A 27,296-nucleotide genomic window follows, 5' to 3' on the forward strand; every position below is an offset into this window, starting at 1 on the left:
TTTCCTGGTGGCGCAGTGGTTAAGAATCTGCCTGCCACTGCAAGGGACACGGGTTCGAGCCCTAGTCCGGGAAGATCCCACATGTCGTGGAGCAACTAAGCCCGTGTGCCACAACTACTAAGCCTGCGCTCTAGAGCCCATGCGCCACAACTACTGAAGCCCGTGCACCTTAGAGCCCGTGCTCCACAACAAGAGAAGCCACCACAATGAGAAGCCCATGCACTGCAATGAAGAGTAGCCCCCACTCGCTGCAACTAGAGAAAGCCCGCGCGCAGCAATGAAGACCCAATGAGGTCAAAAATAAAATAAATAAATTTATAAAAAAAACAAAAACAAAACAGATATTAGAATGAACATTATGAAACTGCTGATATTTAGCTATTCTTGATCTACAAAACAGAAATTTCATAGCTTCAAACTAATAGATTTTTAATTGGTTAATTACTCATACATAAAAAAATCACTGACTAAAAATGTCAATGAGAGGGAGACTTAAGTAGTAAGCTGAAGTGCCTGCCCTCAGTCCTTGGGGCAGACTGTATTTTCCAACGAAGGTCATACCTATATATGTATCCCATTGAACATGCTCAGCTTACAAAGTGACTGATACTCCTTCTACAAAGAATGGGGTCTGTATTCCCCTCCTGTCCTCAGATCTGTAAGGGTGCTTATGCCTGCTCCAGCCAACAGAGTGTGCTAAGTGACTTCCAAGGCTAGATCATCAAAAAAATACAACTTCTGACTAGCTCTCTTTTCCTCTTGGGACATTTGCCCTTGGAACCCAGCCACATGCAAGGAAGCCAAGGGCACGTGGAGACCACGTGTGGTGTTCTGGCCAAGCGCCCCAGCAAAGCCCTCAGTCTACAGCCAGCATCAGTATCAGACATATAAGTAAATGAGCCTTCAGATGATTCCAGCCCCCAATCTTTGAATATTTTAGCTGAGGCCCCAGATATCAGAGCAAAGAATCAGTCTGACTGTGCCTGTCTGTATTCCTGACCCACATAAACCATGAGAAATAATAAGTAATGTCATTTTAAGGCATGAAGTTTTAGAGTAATCTGTGTGGCAGTAATAGATAATGTAGTCCTGTTATTTTCAACATTTTTATCAACAACTTGGGGAAAAACAGAGAGAGAGACACACACACATATTTATCAAATCAGCAAGGGACAAGACTATAATGGATTGCCAACAATTTGGATGATAACATTAGGATTCAAAATTATGTTGAAAGATTAGACTGATAGGCTAATGGATTTTGCAAGAGAGAAAATTATCTCCTAATTAGGTTGATAAGAAATAAATATATGAGGGAGAAATGGCTTAAAAGGTAACTCACGTGAAAATGATCTGAGAGGGCTTCCCTGATGGTGCAGTGGTTAAGAATCCGCCTGCCAACGCAGGGGACACGGGTCCGGGAAGATCCCACATGCTGTGGAGCCCTGGTCCGGGAAGATCCCACATGCTGTGGAGCAACTAAGCCCGTGCACCACAACTACTGAGCCTGTGCTCTAGAGCCTGTGAGCCACAGCTACTGAGCCTGTGTGCCACAGCTACTGAAGCCTGTGTGCCTAGAGCCCGTGCTCCGCAACAAGAGAAGCCACCGCAATGAGAAGCCCACGCACCGCAACGAAGAGTAGCCCCCGCTTGGTGCAACTAGAGAAAGCCCGCGTGCAGTGACAAACACCCAATGCAGCCAAAAATAAATCAAGTTAAAAAAAAAAAGATGTGAGAATTTTCACTGACTGGTAGGTAGCTTAACATGAAACTATGGTGTATCTTAGTGGGCAAAAAACTATGTTGCTTTAATAAAAATGATGTTCAGATCAAAGTAAGTAATAAAATCACTATATTCAGACCATGTCTAATTCTGATACATTTATTTTTTTCTTAAGTGCATTTTATTCAATAATAATAATAAAATAATAAATATATAAAATAATAATACATTATTACTATCCTTTTTATAATTCTTACTGTGGGCCAGGCACTGCTCAAATGCCTTCTGTATTAACTCATTTAATTCTCACAATAACCCTAGGAGTTAGGGACCATTATTATCCCCATCTTACAGATCAGGAAACTGAGACACAGATTAAGTGAATGGCTAAAGTTTCATAGTTGGTAAGTAGGAGAGGTGGGATGGTATTATATTTTAAATGTGATATGGGAAACTAAGAGAAGAGTCAGGAGGGTAATCAGCACATATAGATTGGAAGCCAAGTCCTATAAAAGAATAATTAGGTAAATTTAGTTTGGGGAAGAGAGGGGTTACAGACACAGGAAAGCAGTCCTTCAATACTTGAAGAGTTGAACATGGGAAAGGAATGTGGGCCTACTATAGAAGGATTTCTAGGATTAATGAGAAAAAGTTACAAGGAAGAAAATTTGGGTTCAAGACTAAGGAAAGACTTAAATAAGGAAAAATTTCAACATAAGGTTTGTATCATTTCAACTGTTTAAAAAGAGGCTGCATTCTTGAACTTGAAGAGGGTTTGACTTAGAGCAGTGCTTCTCAAACTATCTGTGGTGAAGGATCAGTTTAGGTTTTCTTCTCCCAATCTTTCACAAACTTATACTTTTGTTTTATATTAATGTTCAATGGGACAAGTCCACTGATCACATGCTTGGATGTCACGGCTATGTCAAATTGTTAAAAGAGTTTCTAAACATTTATTCTTAATTTCTGTACTCATCTCATTGTGGACCAAAAACAACCAGTTCTCAGACAGGCTGTGGTCTAGTATGAGCAGTATTGCTCTAGGTGACCTCTTTTTTCTGTTATCACAATCACACTGCTGCTCAGTGACACCTTTGGAGTGAAGTGCTAAAAGTTAACAAATTTCCTATTTCTTTATTTATAAAAACAAACAAAATAAACCCTTTTTTCCTTCTCTACGTTAAAGTTACTGTTAGTATAGCTAAACAGGATTTAAGATTACTGAGTAATTGAGTGTTTCAACTCAAATTATACAAATTATAATTTATCAAGAGTATTTTTTACTTCTTAAATTCATTTTTAAGACAACATCATTCTCTCAATAATGATCCTAGAAAGAATAAATATATAAGCATAATTAATTATTCAACATGAGCTTAGTTATGTAATTATACAAAAATACACAAACCTAATTTGTGGGGTTGGGAGGTAGGATATTTCATGAACCTTACCTACAGATTCAGTGGTGAGGAAAATAAACAAGGCTTGCACTATCCAAGTTTGCAATGTCAACATCTTGCATAGATATTTCTGTAAAAGACACATGTAATATTATTTTAAATATTTTTACTCTTACTACACATAATAAATTCAGACACAATTTCTAAAGCTCTTTTGTTTCCACTGTATAGCTGTTTTCTAAAAGGTGGTAAAATTCTTATGAGAATGCAGAAAACAAGTTGAAGTCTTCAGAATATTTTTCTTTATTCCCACTAAAGTTATGGCTACATAAAATATTACTGGGAAACAATTTATACTTTAAGGTTAATTAAAAGAGCAATTCTGTTTCCGTATTATGAAGTCTTGCACTATTAGTAAATACTCTGTGAGACTGAGAGCTTCAGAGAGACAAAATTCTACATGGCAAAACCCAGCATTAGCAACTTCAAAAGATAATCGACAAAATGGGGGAAAGAGTTTTTTGTAATTCATAGCCTGACCAAAAATATCTCCTGACATATGAAGAATGCCTACAAATCACTAAAAAAATTCCAACACCTCATCTTGCCTTTTTAGAAGAAAACAGGCAAGATGAGCTGAACAGGCAGTTTATAGAGAAGGAAATACAAGTAACTCAAACATATGAAATGATACTTTCAACCTCACTCATAGTGAGATACAAATTAAAACAACCCAGATAGGAATGCAAGATGATACACTTTGGAAAACAATGTGGCAGTTCTTTACCAAGTTAAAAGCACATGATAAGCCTCAGCATTGACACTGACAATTATATGAAGTTCAAAAACAGGCTAACTTAATCTATGGGGATAGGTCAGAACAGTGGTTCTCTTTTGGAGGGAAGGTGGTGGGAGGACAGAAGGGAGCATTCTGGGATACTGAACATGAGCCGTACACTTATGATTTGTGAACTTTATTGTATGTAAGTCGTAGTTAGTAAAAATAATAAAACAAACAAAACTACTGCAATATCATTCTCACCTTGAATACTGGCAAAAATATAAACACTAAAAAGTTACCAACAGTGTTATGAGAATATGACATAAAGGCATTCTCATACACTGCCAGTTATAAACTGGCATAACCTTCCCATCAAATTGTACACCTAAAACTATGAATTTTATTGTTTGTAAATGAGACCTCAATTAAAAACAAAAACCCTACCCAGACAAGGTGTATGGCCAATTTTGCACTATCAGTCAAAATTAAAGTACATGTACGTTTGAATCTAATGATTCTACTTCTAGTATGTTATCCTATGAATATGAGCAAAACAACACATGTACAAGGTTATTCACTACAGCATTCTTTTTTTTTTTTCTTTTGCGGTATGTGGGCCTCTCACTGTTGTGGCCTCTCCCGTTGCGGAGCACAGGCTCCGGACGCGCAGGCTCAGCGGCCATGGCTCACGGGCCCAGCCGCTCCGCGGCATGTGGGATCTTCCCGGACCGGGGCACGAACCCGTGTCCCCTGCATCGGCAGGCGGACTCTCAACCACTGCGCCACCAGGGAAGCCCTACAGCATTCTTTTTAATAGTAAAAGGCTGAAGCAACCTAAATGTTCATGAATAAGGGACTAGGTAAATTATGGCATATCCAAACACAGTATACATGTAGTCATTAAAAAAATGTACAGATATAGAATCATATCTAAAATACATTGCTACGGTACACAACAGTGTATTTGTTATTTATGGGCAAAAACACAACAAAAAAGGCAAAACATATACTCATTTCCTTATATGTGCATAAAACATCTCTAGAAGGATAAAAATTCAAATACTGGCTGTTTGAGACACTAGAGCGGGAGGGAGATTCTACAGTGTGCTCTTTATACCTTTTCCAATGTTGTACCCTGTGGCTTCAGTACTTAGAAAATAGAAAATAAATATAATTTAAATAAAAAGTACTTAATGTGTATCTCTCCAAGATAAAACTACTAACTTCTTGATGAGGGCTTCATAGTACTACACTTGAAACATAGTATTATTTTACAAAATATAAATACTTTTATACTCCCTAACCAGGTAACAGTCACTCTATAACAAAATAATTTGATAATGATTTGCTTAGACTGTCTCAGGTAAAGCTATAAAAGAACTAAGGTGCAGGATGCATTTTCCTCCACCTATTTTATTCCTTACTTCCCAACTTTAAATAGTCCCAGAGTCGAAAAATCTACCACATCATTCAACTGTTCATCAAAACAACAGAACAGAGAAATATCTGAGCATGTTGGTAGAGTGGTATGTGGTCATGTCATCCTGACCACCTACCTTACCAAGTACCTTGTTCACACTGTAGAGAGGTTTCTTTATAGTTCTGAAAACTGGCAATCTTTCTATTTATGTACTATAGTCTTATAACAAAACTCTGAAACAAGAAGTCCCATGAAAGTATTTATGATTACTTCAAAGCAATTAGATTTATGTGAGCAGTGCCATGAAACACAAGTAAAAGGAAAACAGGCAAAGGTACGTTTCGCATTTTAACAGTTAGAAAGTAATGTTTCCTAATTTTAAAAGGATTGTCATTGAAATGTGATAAAGGAACATCTATTAAGGAACTTGATATCATAGTCCAAACCTAAGAGATGGAGACACAATAGTATTGATACTATCTAAAATATTATATGCAATACAGTCCACTTCATTTGGGGGCTTATCTTGTTTTAAAATTGATTGAATTGATAGTACTCTGCTTATTTTTCCCCTTTCATTCTGTTGACAGCAAATAATCAATTTAAAATTCTATTATTAGCACTATCCTTTCTCCTCATCTCTTGCAGAATATTCTATGCATATATTGTAAGCACATACTGTATATATTGATTTTCCTTGAAATTTGCATGTTATTTTGGAAGGTTCTATGAAGCCAAAACATGACCACTAACCACAGATACAGGAAAGGATTTTTTCAAGAACTGAGCAGTTGTTCTACAACAGCAATTCCTCAACTATGGTGGTTTCAATATGGTAATGTGTTGAAAGGAGGCATAAGGTGCATCATAAATAATTCACTACTATTAATGTTAAAGTAACAAAGTTTATGGATGATTTAGCTAAAAAATTAGAACAAATCCAAAGCTATCCTTATAGCTGTTCATTCTTACTTTAATTTCCATGGATGTTTTAAGTGGGAGAAAAAGTAGTGGAGTTTAATTGATAAATATTTAATAGTTTAACCCTTTATAAATTATTTTTATTCCTATGGATTGTGATTTTTGAGTTTTTTCCCTTTTAATTTGATAAAAAATTAGGATAGAATGAAAAAGAATAATAAATTTAGATTTACACTGCATGTGAGGAAGACTGTCAGTATAAACTTTATTACTATAGAAACAGTACTACTATAACTATAGAATAGTAGATGAATTACGACTGCCAAATAGAAGGCAAAGTAATATTTGTTGAATAAATAAGCTGAGCAGGGATCAGGATGGGGAAATTTCAACATGGTACCTTTTACATCATGTCATACACAGTAGTGTTATTATGGATAAATTCGCAAAAAGTCAGTCATGCCTACATTAACTGATTATCAAATTAATTATTTAAAAAGTTATCCAACTCTGTTCTATTCCATTAGTACTAATCATGAATTCATAATAACTAATACTTGTATACTATTTCACATTACACAAACTGCTTTCATGTAAATTATTTCACTTGATTCTCCTAATATCCTAGAGAAGCAGGTGGATAGGGTAGGGATCATTATTTTATTATTTTTTTAAAGGTTTTTTTTTTTTTTTTTACAGTAGTTTTAAGTTTACAACAAAATTGAAAGGAAGGTAAGGAGATTTCCCACAGACCCTCTGTCCCCACACATATATAGCCTCTTGCATTATTAACATCACTTCTCACCAGAATGGTACATTTCACCAAGGATGAACCTACATTGACACACTATAGTCACCTAAAATCTCTAGCTTACTTTAGGGTTCACTCTTGGAATTGTACATTCTTGGGTTTGGAAAGGCAGGGATTAATTATTGGAACTTTACAAAAGAAAAAACAAAAATTCAGACAGGGTAAGGTACTTACCCAAATCACAAAATTAGTAAGTGAAAGAGCAGGGATCTGAAACTAGAGCAGGGATTTGAAACTAAGTCTTCTGCTTCTCAATATCATACTCTTACTCTTTTCATTGGGTCTCACTGTAGAGAGGAGAGTCTTGTTTAGAAAGACGGTTTTGACAATATATTTTATATGTGTACTTAAATTCCTGCCACCTACTGGTCTTTCAGGTTTTGAGAAAGCATCTCATTTTAGATATCTTCTGAGTTTCAGTATAAAGCACTCCCATAAACACTTGTATAAGAGTATTCAAGTATCCTAGTGTAGCCTTGCTACGTGCTTGGAAACATTATTGGCTCCCTCATGCTTAATCCAAACCTCCTTGATATCCATGTATGTCACAGACATGTGAAAGGAACATTTTGTTGAATCTGACAAAAGCAGTTAAAGCAAATCTTACACAAAATCATACCTTTTGTCTTACACTAGCAGTAAGTTAAGGCTACTGACTCCTCAACTGCCAAATTATTATATGCACACAGACGTAAAAATTCACTTTAAAATCTGCTCGGTATTAGGTTAAATTCTAGCATAAGGAGAGGTCATTCCTCTTTGAAATGTAACAAGATAACTTCAAACTCAGATAAGGAATTGAATCCCCCACTATTGTTTCACACACGTTAAACCTTTGATATAATTTAATAACATATAAGAAATTTAATCTATAACAAGGATATTTTTAAATGCAAAGAAAATACATAATTATTTTAAAACTTTCAAATGAACAGGAATTGACAATATGTCACGTGAAAATCCCCTATAATCCCATCAAGGTAACTGTGAACAATTTGGTGTATAATCTTACAAAAGTTTCTATGTGTATAACTTTATATTGTATAAATATATACTTTATCAGTCTACAAAAATGGGATCACAAAAATGTTCTGTAACTTTTTTTCCCTTAACACTACGTATTGGACATCTTTCTAAGTCAGTACATAAAGATAAATTCCTTGTAGTCTTTGCTCAAATTCACCTTCTCATACAAGTCTTTTCTGACTAGCCTATATTACATATCCTCCCTTTCCTGTTTTTTCTCACTAGCACTTAACCTTCTAAAATAGGCTGGCAAACATTTCTTGTAAAGGGCCAGATAATAAATATTTTAGGCTTTGTGGGCCTTCAGGTCTCTGTGGCAACTAACTAGTAAACTCTGTTTTTGGAGTGCAAAAGCAGTCAGTGACAGTATGTAAACAAACTGGCATGGCTGAGTTCCAATAAAACTTTATTTATAAAAAGGGAATGCATGCTGGATTTAGTCTGCAGACCATTGTTTGCCAATCCCTGTTCTAAAATACTATTTAATTAACTTATTTTGCTTATAGTCTGTTATGGGTTGAGTTGTGTCCCCGCAAAAGATATGTTGAAGTCCTAACCCCCAGTACCTCAAAATGTGACCCTGTTTGGAAATAAATCTGTTACAGATGTAATCAGATGTTAAGATGTCATACTGGGGGGCTTCCCTGGTGGCACAGTGGTTAAGAATCCACCTATCAATGCAGGGGACACGGGTTTGAGCCCTGGTCTGGGAAGATCCCACATGCCGTGGAGGAACTAAGGCTGTGTGCCACAACTGCTGAGCCTGCGCTCCACAACTACTGAGCCCACAAGCCACAACTACTGAAGCCCGCGTGTAGAGCCCATGCTCCACAACAAGAAAAGCCACCCCAATGAGAAGCCCGTGCACCACAACGAAGAGTACCCCTGCTCACAACAACTAGAGAAAGCCTGCGCACAGCAACAAAGACCCAATGCAGCCAAAAATAAATAAATAAATAAATTTATTAAAAAAAAAAAAAAAGAAAAAGATGTCATACTGGAGTAGGGTGGGGCCCTACTACTATATGACTGGTGTCTGCTATGAGACAGAAATACACAGGAAGAATGCCATGTGACAACAGAGGCAGAGATTAGAATGATGCAGCTGTAAGCCAAGGTATGTCAAGGACTATCAGCTACTACCAGAAGTTATGAAGAGGCAAAGGATTCTATCCAGAGTCTCAGAAGGACTTTTGGTCTCCAGAAACTTAAAAGAATAAATTTGTTTTAAGTTTGTGGTACTCTGTTATAGCAGCCCTAGGAAACTAATACACTGTTGGTGTCCCCAAAATAGAAAGTGAGCAGATGAAGTAGGAAATTTTGTATGTTTTGCTCCTTGCTATATTTCTAGTATCTAAAATCATACCTAGCACAGTTTAATTTGGGTCTTTTTCATATCTTCCATAACTCTACTTTTTGAACATATAGAACACAGTTATGGCAACTGCTTTAGTGTCTTTGATAATTATAATATGTGTCAGCTTTCGGTTAGTTTTGATTAACTGAATTTTCTCTAATACATATATTTTCATGCTTCTTTGCATACCTGGTAATTTTTGATTAAATGTCAGACACTGTGAATTTTACCTTGTTGCGTGTTGGATACTTCTGTATTCCTATTAAAGATTCTTGAACACAGAATCCTGTCCTGTTCCAGGACAAAGTTAACTTACTTGAAAACAATCTGATCCTTTCAGGTCTTGCTTTTAAAGATAAGTTGGGTGGGATTGGAGCAGTGCTTATTCTGGGACTAATTATTCCCTACTACTGACACAAGACCCTTCTGTGTAGTCTATCCAATGTCTCATGAATCAAGATGGTTTCCAATCTGGCTGGTGAGGACAGGCACAATTCCTAACTAACCCTGTGGAATCATTAAGCACTGTTACCTCTAATCCTTTCATGAGCTTCTTTCTCAGCAGTTTCTTTGTTGTTGTTGTTTTTTTGTTTGCTTTGTTTTGGCTGCGCCTCATAGCATGTGGGATCTTAGTTCCCTGAACAGGGATCGAACCCACACCTGATGCAGTGGAAGTGTGGAGTCTCAATCACTAGACTGCCAGGGAAGTCTCGGTAGTTTCTTTATATGCATGCACTCAGCTAAATAACTGAAGGGGACTCTGAAGCTTTCAAGAATTCTGTTGTTTCAAGAGTTTCAAGATTCTCCAGTATTCTCTCCAGTATTCTCTCCAGTATTCTCCAGTACTCTTCAAAGAGTATCCACTGAGCTTAGCCTAGATTTCCCCAACCTCTGACATGGTTTGGAAACTCTCTCAAGGTAGTACGCTAGTTCAATCATAGGATCTACCTCATTTGTTTCCCATCTCACAAGATCATTGCCTTTCATCATCCAGTGTCCAGTGTCTTGATTATCACTGTTTTATGTATTTTTTCTGTTTTATGGTTGTTTCAGACATGAGGGTAAACCTTATCCTTGTTTCCCCGTTTCGGCCAGAAGTTGCAGAGTCATTTGGATAACAAATCAAACAAGGATTACACAAGAAAACTATTGTCAAACTATTATGAATTGGTGTGAAAAAACCTAAATAAAGCATTTGCAAATTTGTTCTAGCAATGTATTTAAAAGAAAAAAAAAGCCATAAATACTAACAAGTATTTTGCCTAAAAATACAAGTATGGTTCAACATGAGAAAAGATACCAATGTTATCCACTATATTTTCTAATAGATTAAAGACAAAAATAACACAATCATTCCACTAGATGCTTGAAAAGCATCTGATAATATTCAACAACTGTTCAGCTACAATTTTTAAATAACAACAAAGTATTAGAAAACTAGACTGAAAGAGACCATCTTTATATTCATGAAGTAGATAAGAGGATGGACTCTGTAATCAGACTGCCTGTATTCAATCCCAGCTCCTCTATTTTTTGTAAAACATCTTAGGCAATTTATTTAATATCCCTAATTTTCATTTTCCTTATCTGTAAAATAAGGATAACCCCACGACCTACTTTCGTAGGACTTCTGTCAAGATTAAATAAGGCAGAGGGGGGCTTCCCTGGTGGCGCAGTGGTTGAGAGTCCGCCTGCCGATGCACGGGACACGGGTTCGAGCCCCAGTCTGGGAAGATCCCACATGCCGCGGAGTGGCTGGGCCCGTGAGCCATGGCCACTGAGCCTGCACATCTGGAGCCTGTGCTCCGCCACGGGAGAGGCCACAACAGTGAGAAGCCCGCGCACCGCAAAAAAAAAAAAAAAAAAAAGTCAGGGGAGGGGAGAGGGTAAGCTGGGACAAAGCGAGAGAGTGGCATGGACATATATACACTACCAAATGTAAAACAGATAGCTAGTGGGAAGCAGCCACATAGCATAGGGAGATCAGCTCGGTGCTTTGTGACCACCTAGAGGGGTGGGATAGGGAGGGTGGGAGGGAGACACAAGAGGGAGGAGATATGGGGATATATGTATATGTATAGCTGATTCACTTTGTTATAAAGCAGAAACTAACACACCATTGTAAAGCAATTATACTCCAACAAAGATGTTAAAAAAAAAAAGATTAAATAAGTCAGTATACACCTAGTGCAGTGTAGTATACATCTGCTGCATACTACATACTCAGTAAATGCTAACAGCTGTTATCAGGGCAGCTCTTGGTGTTGCTGCCACAGTACTTTATCAGAAACCTATAGTAAACATCATATTTAAAGATAAAAATTAGAGGCATTCCTATTAAGGTCAGGATTCAAACAAGATGCTTGATGTCATCACTTATTCAACATTGTTCTAGAAGGCTTAAACAAAAATATAATAAACAAAAAACAAGATACAAAAATGGAAAAAGAAAAACTTGTAGGTGATATGAAAACAAAAAGAATCAAATAACAAACTATTAGAACCACTGAGAGTTTAACATAACAGCTGAACAAAAGATCACCAAAAAACCCCTCTCTCAGCAATAACCAGTTAGAAAATGTAATAGAAAAAAATCCTATTGACAATAGCATCAAAAACTAAACTATATCTAGGAAAAACAATTAAATCAGAACAATGCAAATAGTTTATGGAGAAAACTATAAAACTTTACTAAAAAGTTCATTAGTAAGACTTAAATATCATGGAACAAATATATATATATAGAGAGAGAGAGAGAGAGAGAGAGAGGGAGAGAGGGAGAGAGAGGGAGAGATATCAGTTCTTCACAAATTTATATATCAATGCAATACAATTTTAATCTAAATTGCAAAGTGGTTTACTTTACAAACCAATTTAAAATTTCACATAAAATATTAGAAAATGGCCCAAAGCCAATTTTCAAAAAGAAAAAACAGAATACTTGATGTACCATCTATTAAGATATACTATCAAGTTATAGTAATTAAAACATGGCATTGGCATAGGAATAGAAAATTAAATCAAGTACAAAACAAAAAGTACAGAAACAGACCCAAGTATATATAAGAATTTAATATCTTATGGAAAAAAAAGCTACTGGTATCACTGGGGAAATAAAGGACTATTTAATAAATAGTATTGCGACAACTGTCTTCACAAGCAAAAAAATAAAGAGCCCTACTTCATCACAGATACATACACTCCAGATTGATTAAGGACATAAATGTAAAAGTACAATTGTAGGACTACTAGAAGAAAATACAGAGTATGCTTATGACCTTATAGTTAGAGCAGGTCTTTTACAAATTATCTTTGACTGTCTGAGATCTATGAAAAGGTTTAAAGAGTACTTGGATGACCATCCATGTTCTCACCATAGCTTAAGAAATAAAACATTACAAATAAAGTTTAAGCCAAATAAACAGTTCTTGCCCTTAAGAAGTTCAGTTTAGAGAGGTGGAATATGTACAGGGTGCTACAGGAGTAAAAAGAATACCCAATTCAGACAGGGTCCAGGACAGCCCATCATGAAATAAGAGTAAAGGTTTTCTGGACAGAGAGAGTAGCATACACGTGAACTATACACCATCTTTGACTCTATAACTGTAGATTACCAATGGCAAAATCTCAGAGCATGCCAGTCTACAAACCAGAGCTGTGCTGTCTGAAACACTTTGTGTTAGGGGGAGTGCGTAGGGGAACACATACAACAGAACACCCAAACAAAAACAGATTGTGCAGAAGACCAGTATGAAATGCATTATTCAGAAGTAATGATAAAACTAATCTACCTTAGAGCAAAGGGTGAAACTGATTAATTTGGATCAAGAGCAAATGAAAATTTGGAGGCTGAATATTCAAATTTTAACAGGGCAACAGATTTATTGTGCTGAAAGGAATGAAGCTCTTGCTATGGATACGTATACATTCAGCTTTAAAACAATAATCTATACTATAGCCACGTTTCAAGAGATGTAGCTTTCTTACTCATGTCAATTGGCTAACACTTCTCATTAAATCTCACTAAGATATACTAGATAGAATAAAAAAGAGATTGTAGCCATTGTGACAATACCACAAGCATTTCTGAAGCATTTCACATTGTTGACCACCTCTGCTTTCTGAATTTCTCATATCTCTTGGTTTCTATGTAACCATATCATGTGGTTATATTCTTTCCTTTATTTACTTTACTGAATTCTCTGCTAGGTTTTATCTTCTGGCTATGAATGTACCCAAAAGTATTTGGCGTCTACTATTCTTTTAAAATACCAACTTCTTCAAAAATGTATGACTTCAACTACTACCTTCACACAAAATAATTTCAAATATTCTGAGATCTTTCTTCTAATTTCAGTTATGTATCATCATCTTGGATATTCTGTCTCTGACTCAAATAAGTTTAACAGGTCTAAAAACAACGTACACATACACATACACATACTCATGCCCACATAAATACATAAATGCATGCACTTAAAAAAAAAAATCACAGTGCTTTTTTCCCCCCATCTAAAAACACTCACCCTTCTTGAATTTCCTACCACGATGGGGTCCATCATTGTCTCTTGCCTATCCATTACATTCTAGCTTTTCTCAGTTACAAATCTTATTCAGTCTTCCTTCATGATCCTTCCCACTTGTTTTTTCTTTTCTACCCTCCACCATGACCAACCTAATTTAGGCACTGCTCACCTCAATACTTATAACTGCTTCTAGTCTCTTTTTTCCCTCCAAATCATTCTGAACATTATTATTGATGGATGAAATCTCTCTAAGCATACTTTAAACTTGTCACTCTTTTCCTCAAAAGCTTTTTAAAAAGGGTGAATAATAATGCCAAATATTTCAGCTATTTAAGAACCTAAAAATTTGGTTTCAGTGTGCCTGCCCAATCTATCTTCTTCAATATTTAAGTCTATTCTAAAAAAACCCAAAACCCTCTACTCAGATTTTGCCCTCAAGCTCTAGAGAAAACAGCGAGCAATCTGGTTTCTACTCAGATCATGCTGAAATTATTTTTGTAGTTTCCCAAATGCAAAGCAAATATTTAAGCTCTTCATTTTACTTGACTTCACCATGCCATACACAATTTGGTCTTACCTTTTATCATGCCCTACCAGCTACCCCTACAGACTTTAAGCTCAAGTCACAGCAAACTACTAGACTTTCTCTAACACACTTTACTATTTCAGAGTTTGGGCTTCTACAAATGCTATTCCTTGGCTCTAGAATGTCTTTCTCCAAACTGTTCTGCACTGTCTATATCTCAGATGAAACATCATCTCTTCTGTGGAATTCCCCCCAACCCCCACAAACATCTTTGCTCCCAATGCACTTGTATACAGTTCCCTGACAGGATTCATAACACTGTATTGTAATTTTTGTTTATACATCTTGATATCCTGAGAATCTAACATACTCTAAAGCACATAGTGGACAATTAAGAGTGGGTTTTAAAAGACCTTCTGGAATGGCCATATTATTCTAGTTAACTGTCACTCAAGTATACTATATGAAGAGGTAGTATATTTACCATCCTTAGGAGCTCAGATTCTGAAGCCAGGCTGTCTAGGTATAAATTCTGGATCTACCACTTAATAGCCGTGTGGCACTGGGAGAGTTAATTAAGCTCTCTATGCCTGGGTTTCCTTCTTTATAAAAGGAGAATAGTAAGATCTACTTCATAAGGTTATGAAGATTAAATGAATTAATATAAGCAGAGTGTTCAAAACAGTGACTGACAGAAAATAAGTATTATACATATATTGACTATTATAATTACTATACCTTTATTATTTATGACCCTTTCCACATATACCTCTATTGGAATGGGCTCCTTTCATTCTTCCCTTTATCCAAATCTTACCCAGGTTTCAAGGCTGACCTCTGTTAAATCCTTTCATCCTTTCAACTCTTAAATGGTTACTCCCTAATTTAAATACCTATAGCATCTTCTGTATCACTCTGCATATAATGAAAACTGCCTTGCATCCTTGTCATTTTTCACAAAATGTCTACCCAATTTCTGTAAACTCTTTGAAGGTCCTAAGGACGAGTCATGCATCTTTGTCCGTTCCTACAGCAAGTACTAAGTGCTTAGTGTTTGTTATGTAAAATAATAAAGCTCAGTAGAAACTTCAACTCTGATCAAAATGTCTCTGCAATCAAAGAAATGGAGAAGACTGTGAGAACATTCCATGCTTCTCTAAGAGCCAAGCTGCAAATGTATTAGCGCCAGGGAATTCTGACTCCCATTAAAATAAGCTGTTCTGAAATAGCTTCTGGGAGAAAAAAACCCTCCCTACAGAAGAGTTTTGGGGAGTTCTTAAGTTCCCAAACCAAATTGTAGCAGTGGATCCTCTATGAGAAATGTGTTAACATGACACAGTGACTGATTGAGAGCACAGGATTTGCAATTACATAGATCTAGGTTTCACAGGGACCCTGAGCTTCAATTTCCTTCTCTATAAAGTGGGTATTGTAACACCTACTTCACAGGTATATGATAATCGACATCCACCCTAATGTTTAACTGAAATGCAAATTCCCTTGAAAAAATTTTAAATAAACTGAAAACACGGCAATTCGTAAATAACTGAACACATTTTTCATTACCTAAGAAAATGTATTAAATTAGCTGTGTATTTATAATATTCTAAATTACCTATGAGAAAATTAAACAAGTGTTGTCAATAATATGGAATTGGAATGAAAGAAAAGTTGTACTACAAAATTCATCCTCCCTTTCTGACACTTTCTCCATCCTGTAAATTTTTTCTTTCACTTGTGATTAAAAACAAGTGTTCAAAATTGTCCCCAAAGAGAAATATTTGGAAAGCACTATTTAACTTAATAGCAAGTTGGTTCTAACATTGTAGTATTCCAGCTTACAGTTAAAAAATACTTCCAAATAGGAATTAACATGAATTTAAGAAATTATGATAATGGCGAATAGCTCATACGATGATCTGAGTAATTTCAAATTAAGAGTTGTTCCAACTTGAAGCTGGCAGTCACACAGTCTAAAGGGTTTGTTTACAGCACTGACTAAACCAAACACTCCAATCTTTTAGAATATTCATCCTGGCATTCTAACAAATAATTATTTTAAAGCAGTATAATCGCTGAAATGCCCAATACTACACAAATTAAACCGAAATGGGTTTCCTTCTGAAGAAAAAAAGAAAAGAACAAAAGTGGCAGGTCTTATTTTTAAGCTGTGATTTTTTTTCAGTTTGAAAAAATACTGAAAAACAGAACCTTGCTACTTGGAATCATCTTTAAACTTGGGGGAGCGGGTGAGAGAATTTAAAAAGACAGAATTCGGCGCCTTTACGATACAGTGGTATGCGGGGTTCATTAGGGCCAGGCCATGTAAGCGATCAAAAGAAGAAAAGAGACATTAGCTTGGAAATTATATAAGTATGGTGTAACTTTCAGCAACGTTGAAACGTTACCATTTAAGTATGAAAAGATGGCTTTGGGGAAAGAAAATTCACCTCCGAGTTGAAAATGAAGGGTCAAGTGCGGGACTAGTGGAATTTAAGGGGAGATGGAAAGAGGACTGGGGAAAAAGTGGGGATTTGGTAACCAAAAAGGGGTATGGTTCAGAAGGGCGTGTGTGTGTGTGTGTGTGTGTGTGTGTGTGTGTGTGTGTGTGTGTGTGTGTGTGTGTGTGTGTGGTATGGTTCAGAAGGGCGTGTGTGTGTGTGTGTGTGTGTGTGTGTGTGTGTGTGTGTGTGTGTGTGTTAAAGTTGTGGAGATCAAATTCGGAGGTGTGGGAACAGGGAGAGGAAGGAATGTGGGGATTTCCAGGCTGGGATAACAAGAAGTTTGGGGCGCGCGCTGTCGGGGCGCCCCTCTCCCGGAGAAGGGTGGCCCCCTCGAGTGCCAGGTCCCCTGGCCGCCCCGACGCAGCCCTCCCCCTCCCGCTACACGGCCCTTCAACTCCACCACGGCCCCTCCTCACCTAAAGGCCGCGGTGACTCGCTTCTCCGCGTGTCCACAGTGCACGTCCCCCTCGGCGCCAGGCTGGGCCGGGCCCTTCGGCCGGCAGCCGCGGGCCCCAGCTCAGCTGCGTCCGTGCGTTCCCAACGGGGCTCCGCGGGCCTGTAGGCTCCTCGCCCCGTCCTCGGGTCACTCCCGGCTCCTTCCCGCAGACGCGGCACGCGGCCCTCCTCCCGCGGCGGGGCGACGCGCCCCCTGACCCCGCCCCGCGGCGCTCCGTAACGCCCCGCCCACGGACTTGAGATCTGTAAGCTGATTGGCGCCCGCGAGACCCGACGCGCGCCGGCATTGGCTCAGCGGCTGCCCGAAGGCGACGGGGAGGCCCTCCGAGCGGCTGCGATTCCCGTAACGCGGTTGCCGGCGTCCCGGATTCGGGTTGCTGCGTCCGCGTCGTCTCTCCCAGATGAGATCGAAGGATTCTCCCCACCTCCCCTCTGCTGGCGGAAGGAGCAGAATGTTCCATTTTTCCGTGGAATAACGGGGTCGTGAACTGAAGTCCGGGTGGTGCCCGCGCCTGCCGTCCTCCCTTCTTGCCGTGGCCTCTTCGGCCTCCCTTCGAGGCCTTCCCCAGGGTACTCAGAGCCGCGAGGGACAGCCGGGTGTCCTTGGGGACCGGGGAGGCGTGGGAGCTTCTGAGGGAAAGTGAAGGGCTCGGTGGCCATGACTCCACACGAGATTACCGCAGATTGTGGCGGCTTCGGTCCAAGTTTTATGTAAACGAACCTTGCCACGATACATATATTTAAGTTAGTAAATGAGTTTGGGTGTGATTGATCAATGAACCCCAGAGTTGGTGACATGCCAAGAAACTAGTTTTTCTTGCGGTTTGTACCTCCCAATCTGTGACAAAAATACGGAGTAAAAACCAATTTCGTTAAAACCCCTTCTTCCCCGCTCGTGGTCCGGAAAATGAACCTTCAGGCTCACTTTGATTCAGTTTTTTTCCGAAGCAAGATGAGAAGCTTAGAAGATAAGCGTGTGTGTGTGTGTGTGTGTGTGTGTGTGTGTGTGTGTGTGTGTGTGTGTGTGTGTGTGTGTGTGTGTGTAGAAGCACGCCCAAGGCCAGAACCTTTTGTGGAAGAATGGCAGACTATAGAAGGGCAATAATGGTTTAATGCACCTGAACAAATTATAGCCATAAGTTAACAATTATAAGGTTCTTCATTATATTGGGGATTCAGATAGAGTAAAGCACAGACCAAATTATCATCTCTTAGTTGATCAGATAATTTTTAAAAGGCACAGAAAAGTGGGCCTGCTACGTGCCTAGTGCTAAGGGAGTCCCAGGCAAGCTTGGGGTTGGCGCTGCAGGAGAGACAAAGCTCCACTGTGTTCCACTCTTGCTGCTCCCTGTCATCCTGTTATCTAACCTGTAGAGAGTGACTGGATTGTATTGTAGCTCTGCCATTTATGGAGGTGTTTAAAACAAACTTATAAAATGTTAAATTGGGGCTTCCCTTGTGGCCCCTTGTGGTTGAGAGTCCCTTGTGGTTGAGAGTCCTCCTGCCGATGCAGGGGACACGGGTTCGTGCCCCGGTCCGGGAAGATCCCACATGCCGCGGAGCGGCTGGGCCCGTGAGCCATGGCCGCTGAGCCTGCGCGTCCGGAGCCTGTGCTCCACAACGGGAGAGGCTCGCGTACCGCAAAAAAAAAAAAAAGTTAAATTGGGGAGGAGATAAATTAGGAGTTTGGGATTAACATATACACACTACTACCTGTATATACAATAGATAACCAACAAAGACATACTGTATAGCACAGGGAACTATACTCAGTATTTTGTAATAACCTATAAATGAAAATATCTGAAATACATATAGCTGAATCACTTTGCTGTACACCTGAAACAAACACAATATTGTAAATCAACTATACTTTGAAAAATAAAAATAAAGTTGTTAAATTAAAAGTTTTATTTAGATCTATTGGACATTTATTTAGGGACAATGTGTAGAGGTTAAATGTACCTTCTGTTTCCAAAGTGCCTGGGTTTGAATCCTGGTATTGCTACTTTCCATGTCTATGATCTTGGGCAGGTCTTCTCAGATTTTTCATCAACCAAATGAGAATAATGGTACCAACCTAAAAGGATTGCTTCGAGGGTTAAATGAATTAAAATACATGAAGTGCTTGGCACATAGTAGGTGCTCAATAAATGTCAGCTGTTACCATTATTGAATGTGCTTTCTCGACCTTTTCGTATTGCAGTGTATATTGAAAATGATGATTCTTCTCTGGCATAGGGAGAAGATAGAGGGGAACAATATCTCACAGCACACTAGCCTGCCTTATGCACTGGTCAGGAAAGCAAAGGACTGAGTTCTTTTGTGGATATCTTTGCATTGGCTAACACTAACCCATAAGAAACTCACATTTTGTGGAGAATGGTTAAAGTCCTAGGTTAAAACAAAGAAACAAGGGCTTCGCTGGTGGTGCAGTGGTTAAGAATCTGCCTGCCAGTGCAGGGGACATGAGTTCGAGCCCTGGTCCGGGAAGATCCCACATGCCGTGGAACAACAAAGCCTGTGCGCCACAACTACTGAGCCTGTGCTCTAGAGCCTACAAGCCACAACTACTGAGCATACCTGCCACAACTACTGAAGCCTGCGCACCTAGAGCCTGTGCTCTGCAACAAGAGAAGCCACCCAGTGAGAAGTCCGCGCACCACAATGAAGAGTAGCCCCTGCTCGCTGCAACTAGAGAAAGGCTGCACGCAGCAACGAAGACCCAACGCAGCCAAAAATAAATAAAAAAACCAATGAATCAATATTGGAGATTTTTCAGGATAGCAAGAGCCCATCTCTCCTTGGCTGGAATTAGATGACTCTCCAGATACCTCTGTAGGATACTGGTCCTGAAACAACCACTTTCAGGATAAGGATTTGTCATTAGCACGCCCTATCAAAATGCAAAGATAAGTGGGGAAAAGTGACATATCAATTGAGAACTTTCCATTTGTGCTTTGGGACTTATTTGGGATTTTAGATGTGTCAGCAGCAGAGGGGGAACCTGTACAGTGAGAGGGCAAAAAGAGGACACTGAGGTTACTCAAGTGTAAATGAACAAAGCTAGGGGAAAATGCTATAGAACAAAGGTGATAAATGTTGAAGACAAACTCTGCCTGCCTTGCTATTTGCATAAATCTGACCCTGACCAGGATGGCCATTGACTTCCTTGCCTGTGCTCAGTTGTGTTTCTGAAACTCTGTGTCAGCCTTGAATTATCCTCCTGTCCTGCATTAACCTAATGATTTCAGCATCCATGATAACAACTCAGCACGCTGACCTCGCAATTTCTCATCCTTCTCTTTTTCAGTCATCTTCAGCTTCACTCATATCAGGAACCCACAGATGTAGCCACACCTTGAAGCCAGTCATCAGATGAAATTACTCCATCTGCAAAATTTTGGCTTGTGAGTTTCCCTCTCTACCCACAGCCACCTACCCTCTACCTCTCTTACTTACTCCCACTGAGTCTGTAGTTTGTCCTCAGTGTGACCTCCAATCTTTGTTCTCCTAGTTTATCAGTTTTTTCCCACACCTTCTTTTATCTTCCTAAACTCTGAGAACCCTTTTATCAACCATTTTAGCTGCACTCTCACTAGTGTCTTTAATTCCCTTGACCTTGAGCCATGTTTACCTTCTCAATGTTATTTCCTAACTATTTCCCTTTTTCTTGAACTAGCAACTCTATCCCAACATTTATTCTTAGTGCAGAACCTTGTTTCATTATTCCCTGGAAAAACCAAGACCATCATTTGTGAGTATCTTCTTTTCCTCTAAGAGGAAGAACAATCTTATTCTTTTAAAAGATTTCCTCCTAAGTTCTTGGTCCTGCCTTTACCAGGTTCAGTCCCCTAGTTTTATATTTTTCATTATTAGCATAAAATACCTTAGAAAATTTAAAGAATTAAATATTAACTCAAAGAGTTGGGGACAGCTTTTCTGTGTGTTAAAATCTTTGTAACCTAATAACATCTAATTCACTGAACAGAATTAAAAGTAATTAATTCAATATATGTTTCAAAAAAATGAAGCAGCTTAAGGGACATTATAAACCACTTAATAAGTTTGGGGGCTTCCCTGGTGGTGCAGTGGTTGAGAGTCCGCCTGCCGATGCAGGGGACACGGGTTCGTGCCCCGGTCCGGGAAGATCCCACATGCCGCGGAGCGGCTGGGCCCGTGAGCTGTGGCCACTGAGCCTGCGCATCCGGAGCCTGTGCTCCACAACGGGAGAGGCCACAACAGTGAGAGGCCCGTGTACCGCAAAAAATAAATAAATAAATAAAAAGTTTGGAATGAAATATGAACTTAAATCAAGTTGTAACCAAATTTCCAAGCTAGAAAACAGGAAAAATTCATTTCATAGCAACAAAACTTAGCAACATTATGACTCCGTTTTGAAAATACTACTGAATACAAAACTACAGTAATCAAAAACATTGTGGTATTGGCACAAAAACAGACATGGATAACTGGAACAGAATAGCCCAGAAATAAATCCACACACCTATGGTCAATTAATCTTCCACAAAGGAAGCAAAAATATACAATGGAGTAAAGTTTCTGCTAACTTCTCAATTTTAAAATGATAGTCATAAAACTATGATATTATAAGTCTGAATAATGGTCACCAATAACTATAAGTGGCCTTCCAATAACTAGAAGGGAGGAGGAGGGGCTTTTTGAGATTCTGGTCATGTTCTGGTTCTTGATCTAGATGCAAGTTATATGGCTGTGTTCAGCTTGTGAAAAATTTTCAAGTTGTACTCTTTTAGTATACTCATTTTTCTGAATATATATTATTCTTCAGTAATATTTTTATTTAAGTCTTTAAGCCATTTTGAGTTTATTTTTGTGTATGGTGTAAGGCTGTGTTCTGACTTCATTGCTTTACATGCGGCTGTCCAACTTTCCCAACACCACTTGTGGAAAAGACTGTCTTTACTCCAAAGCAGGGAATCCAGTCAAGCTGTACTCAGAATCCTGACCCACAGAAACTGAGATAAATGTGTGTTGTTTTAAGATGCTAAGTTATGCAGCACAGAAGACTAATACAGCAGGCAAAAGTTCAAAGCTATCCATGTAAATGTTCATAATGAATGTTATTTTTACACATTCAAATCAAGCAGTTCTTAAGTCAATAAGAAGATCTGTATCTGGTGAAGGAAATATATCAAACAGGAGGCTGCTCTGGTGTCCTGAAGACCCAGGAATTAAGAGGATCTCAACCATTCCAATTTATTCAGTTAATTTTTTTTCCATAAACATTTATTGAGTATCAGCTATGTGCCAGACACTGAGATTTGGATCTAAACAAGACTCATGTGTTGTTCTTCCCTCAAAGTCTAATGAGAGAAAGAGAGAGAGAAATAAACCAGCAATTATAGTAAAGTCATAGAGCATTCTATGTAAGAGCATTCTGGGAGTGCTCCTGCATGAATACTTCAGAAACTGGGGGATTGTAAGAACTCTGTGCTTATCTCTACCTCCAATCTTACATCCTCGGACCTTGTGGTGGATTAAAGATGGCCACAGGGCTTCCCTGGTGGCGCAGTGGTTGAGAGTCCGCCTGCCGATGCAGGGGACACGGGTTCGTGCCCCGGTCTGGGAAGATCCCACATGCCGTGGAGCGGCTGGGCCTGTGAGCCATGGCCGCTAAGCCTGCGCGTCCGGAGCCTGTGCTCCGCAACGGGAGAGGCCACAACAGTGAGAAGCCCACGTACCGAAAAAAAAAAAAAAAAAAAAAAGATGGCCACAAATTCTTTAATACTCCTCTGTGGAAGATGAGTTCTATTTCCCCTACTCTTTAACTTGGGTAGGCTTGAGTGCTGCACTGATTATTAAATAGAGTACAGAAAAAGTGACACTATGCCAGTTAGGGGGGCTAGCCCTTAAGAGGAGCTTTTGCCTTGGTCTCTAGAAGCCCTGAGCTATCGTGTAAGAAGTCGTACTACCTTGATAGACCATGTGAGAGGGCTGAGGTGACACGGAGAGGGACAGTGGCCCAGCTGTCCCGGCACCAGGCATGTAAATAAAGCCATCTTAAAACTTCCAGACTGTATCAGTTGCCAGGTGAATACTACTGTGATGCCAATCAGGGCTACAGAGAGCAGAAGAATTTCCTTGCTGAGCCCTGCTCAAATTCCTGACCCACGAAATTGTGAGATATAGTAAAATGTTTGTTGTTTTAAGTCACTAAGTTTTGTTAAGGAGCAATAAATAACCAGAATGAAACCCTCAAATCCGTCATGCACAATGCTGAAAATCTGACCATCTTATTCTTTGAAGGTCTGTCAATGCCTTCCTATCACCTTAGCCCATTTTGTATGTCATAAAAATCCTCCTTCACCTGACCTTTACTCACTTCTCCAGCCTTATCTCTACTATAACCTCTAACTCCTGGCTGTCACATTACCAATTTGCTAATGGTTCCTGGGCCAGCCTCCAGTATACTGTTTCCTGCTTCCATGCCAAAGAAAGAGCTTATGCTGTTCCCTTGGCCTACCATCACCTTCTTCATTTTCTTCATTTAACTTGATCACCTTTCTTCAGTGTCTTAGGGGTTATGTCCTCCTTCCAGAAGTCTTTTCTGACTTCTCGCTGCTCTAGGCCCTGAGAAACTCACAGCAAAAGAATGCAAATGAGGGACTTTCCTGGCGGTGCAGTGGTTAAGAATCCACCTGCCAATGCACAGGACACGAGTTCGAGCCCTGGCCTGGGAAGATCACACCGTGCGCCACAACTACTGAGCCTGCACTCTAGAGCCCATGAGCCACAGCTACTGAGGCTGCATGCTGCAACTACTGAAGCCCACGTGCCTAGAGCCCATGCTCCGCAACAGGAGAAGCCACTGCAATGAAGAGCCCGCAAACCTCAACGCAGAGTAGCCCCCTCTCGCTGCAAGTAGAGAAAGCCCATGTGCAGCAACAAAGACTCAATGCAGCCAAAAATAAATAAATTAATTTTAAAAAATGAATGCAAATGATTCCAGGTGATCTCCTCTACTTCCTTTTTTCCAGAGTGAGCTAACTTCTGGGTCATTAGGAGAGGGCTTCTGTCCTCTGTCTTGACATGCCCTGGTGTCTGTTGAGATGAACAATAGCCTTATGTGGCTCTTAGGTGTCATCACTGCCACATTAGGCACCTATGGAGATGTCTTTGGCCCACTTGGACTCGATATACATTCCATTCCACTTCCCACTTTCATGACTCATTGTCTTGACTATGTAGCCTCTTGCTCTTCTCTTTGCCTATGCCTCTCTGGGGCTGCTAGAGATTCAGAGGAGCTGCCTCAGGCTTTCCTTACCTATGGCACTCTATGTGGCCATCTTTAACTTACTACTGTCACGATATTGTGGGCTAAGAAACATCTGCTAGGCTGCTGCCTCCCAGGATTTCATATGGTAACAGATCCCCAACATCATCATGAGCCTTCATCATCTTTCCCCACCTTAGATCTAACCTCAAGGTAAGGGGCATGGTGGAGGACCTTTTCTTACAGTTTCAGTATCTCAAGTTCTCTTGCTTACCCTCATTTATCCCCTTTTGTGTTCCTCAACTTGGAAAGTCTCTATCTAGTCTGCAGGTGGGGGTGGGTGGGAGGTTGACGTTAGCAGAAGGGACAATTAAAACTGGTCAGCAAACACTCTTCCCAAATCTCTGTCGTATACCTGGACCAAGGCTTCTGAACTTGGAAGAGTTTGACACCTTTATTCTCGGCTAATGATGTGCTAATTTTTCTAAAGCAATAGGGGAAAGTTAGTAAATAGGGGAATGTAGAGAGAAAAAGCATAATTTGGAGTGAATACTAAAATATCTTGATATACCATAATAAAGTTTTTACGCTTCCAAATCTATGCTCCCTCTTCTCAGATTGGCCAAGACAGTCATAGGTAAGAAACCCCAAATTGGAATGAAGAGTGTCTACTTCTTTAGTCGGATTTCTGCCATGTGGGTAGTGAGAAGGGAGAGATCAACTAGATGAAAACTTGCTTTCAAGTACCTGGGCCCAGAGCTTAGAACTGGATATTTTCCCAGGGGTTGATTGACTTGGGGGCTGAGCCTCATAGGTCATGTAGAAAATTTCCCAGTGACATTCAAGGTAGCCCACACTTTCTATTGTGGTAAATAAAGGGAAAAACTAAAAAAGCTACCTGGCACTGAACTTCTTTTGGTGGCTAGCTCAGTTCTGCGTTGTGTAGCTGTGGGAGGGAAGGTCACCGCTACATGTCTCTCCCGCTTTGGCTATTTCTTCATGCCTTCCTTTCTCCTACACCCTCTTACCTCTTAACATCATTATCGTGGATGTTTTTCCATATACAGCCTTTTTCTGCATGCATGAACGCATGAACAAGAAATGAAAGAATGAGCAATAGCTCCCGTGTGTTTACCTGTAATGGTAGGAGGTGGGAAGGAAGCTGAGTATGTCTTTAAATCTCTCTAGCGTCTAGCTGTAGATGGGCTAAAGAACCCAACCTCAAATGCAGAAAACTATTCAAAACCATTTACTCTGTGATTTTGATTTAAAAAAAAAAAGATAAAATGATGTTTTTTCTAGGTAGGAATACATTGTGCTGCTTCCTCTAACTGCTCAGAGACAAATTTTTGATGCCTGAATAACAAGGGTAGTCATAACAGCAACCATTTTCTTGAGTGTAGCTTTGTGACAGGAACTCACTGTATTAGGTATTTTATATCCCAATTAATCCTTGCAATGTGGAAAGTGTTGTCATTCCCATTTTATATATGGGGAAGCAAAAGCTCTGAGGGTTTAAACAACTGGCTGAGGTCACACAGCTAGAAATCTGTTCATGGGGACTGAAACCTAAGTCTTTATTGCTGAAAGTCATATTCTTTAATGATGCTACATTGTCACCTCACCACATGTCTCATAAATGCCTCTAATGATTTTCATTATTTTGTGCTTATCAAAATGTAATGAAAGAGGCTTTGGAGAAAATTCTTTTCTACCCACAAAGCTTTGTCATGTTGTTCCCTCTAAATCAGGGCTGTCATGGTGGTAACTTCTATGAGTAAGGATTACTGTGTGTGAAAAATCTGGGACTTGAATCCTGAGACTATGCTCTTAAACACTCTGGAAACAGCTATTTATAAATTATAGTGTATAAAGTTATTTTTATAATTTAAAATATGTACAGTCAGTCTCAATTTCTGTATCAGCTAGGGCTCCTTATGCTAAGTGACAGAATAACCCAATACTACTTCTGAGAAGTCCAGAGGCTCCAGGAAAACTTTGATCCAATAACTCAAATGATGCCACTAAGGATGTGTCTTCTCTCTGTCTCTCTACTGTGTTTCCACAGTATGGCTGGAGCCTTGGACTCTACTCAGTGGTCACCTGGGTCATTACCATGTTTCCATTCCGTGGTGACAAAATACCTGCAGAAGTTTGAAACTTAACATTACCACACCATTTTAATAGGGGAAAAGTGGAAGCTTGCCTTTCCCCAAAGCTCTAGCAAACATTTCTTCATGTCTCATTGGCTCTAATTAGGTTACATGTCCACACACAAACCATGGCAAAGGGGATGAGCTAAGCTGATTAGCTTCAGTCCATTGGGTCCCACTTCTGTGGTTCACACCAGACACATGTCTGAGAATGAGAGGGTGGTTCCCTAAAGCAAATACAGGGAATTATTTCATGGAGGGAGAATGTACACTGGGCAGGAAATGGCAGGTGTCCACGGCACCCATGCTCCTACGGTCTAGAAGTATTCATATTTTCTAAGAATATTTTTTACTTGCATATACTTTTTGTTTTGTTTCTTCATCTACCATTATGGCGTAAGCAATTTCCCATGTTGTTAAAAGCTCATTTTACTAAC

The 27,296-nt window shown here is 39.4% G+C and overlaps 1 protein-coding gene and 1 long non-coding RNA gene across 3 annotated transcripts in view; one reads left to right on the top strand and one right to left on the bottom strand.

The window, feature by feature from the left end:
* The window catches only part of IL6ST (interleukin 6 cytokine family signal transducer), a 49,327-nt gene extending 31,776 nt beyond the window's left edge, over positions 1–17,551 (bottom strand). Inside the window, exons 1-2 of one of the 2 annotated variants that reach the window (XM_030843495.3) lie at positions 17,412–17,551; positions 3,175–3,253 (exon numbers count right to left, since the gene is read on the bottom strand). In XM_030843495.3, the coding sequence (XP_030699355.2) occupies positions 3,175–3,238 (64 nt within the window). In that variant the 5' untranslated portion in view covers positions 3,239–3,253; positions 17,412–17,551. The remainder of the gene's footprint in view (positions 1–3,174; positions 3,254–17,411) is intronic. The other variant, XM_030843500.3, reaches the window with a different exon arrangement.
* Positions 17,552–17,819: 268 nt separating this feature from the next.
* Positions 17,820–24,359, top strand: LOC132596991 (uncharacterized). The gene is made up of 3 exons (XR_009563275.1): positions 17,820–18,021; positions 20,765–20,861; positions 24,061–24,359. It is a non-coding gene; the product is annotated as an uncharacterized lncRNA (long non-coding RNA).
* Positions 24,360–27,296: the final 2,937 nt, after the last annotated feature.

Source organism: Globicephala melas, chromosome 3 (genome assembly GCF_963455315.2).
Source record: "Globicephala melas chromosome 3, mGloMel1.2, whole genome shotgun sequence".
In the NCBI taxonomy this organism is placed as follows: domain Eukaryota; kingdom Metazoa; phylum Chordata; class Mammalia; order Artiodactyla; family Delphinidae; genus Globicephala; species Globicephala melas.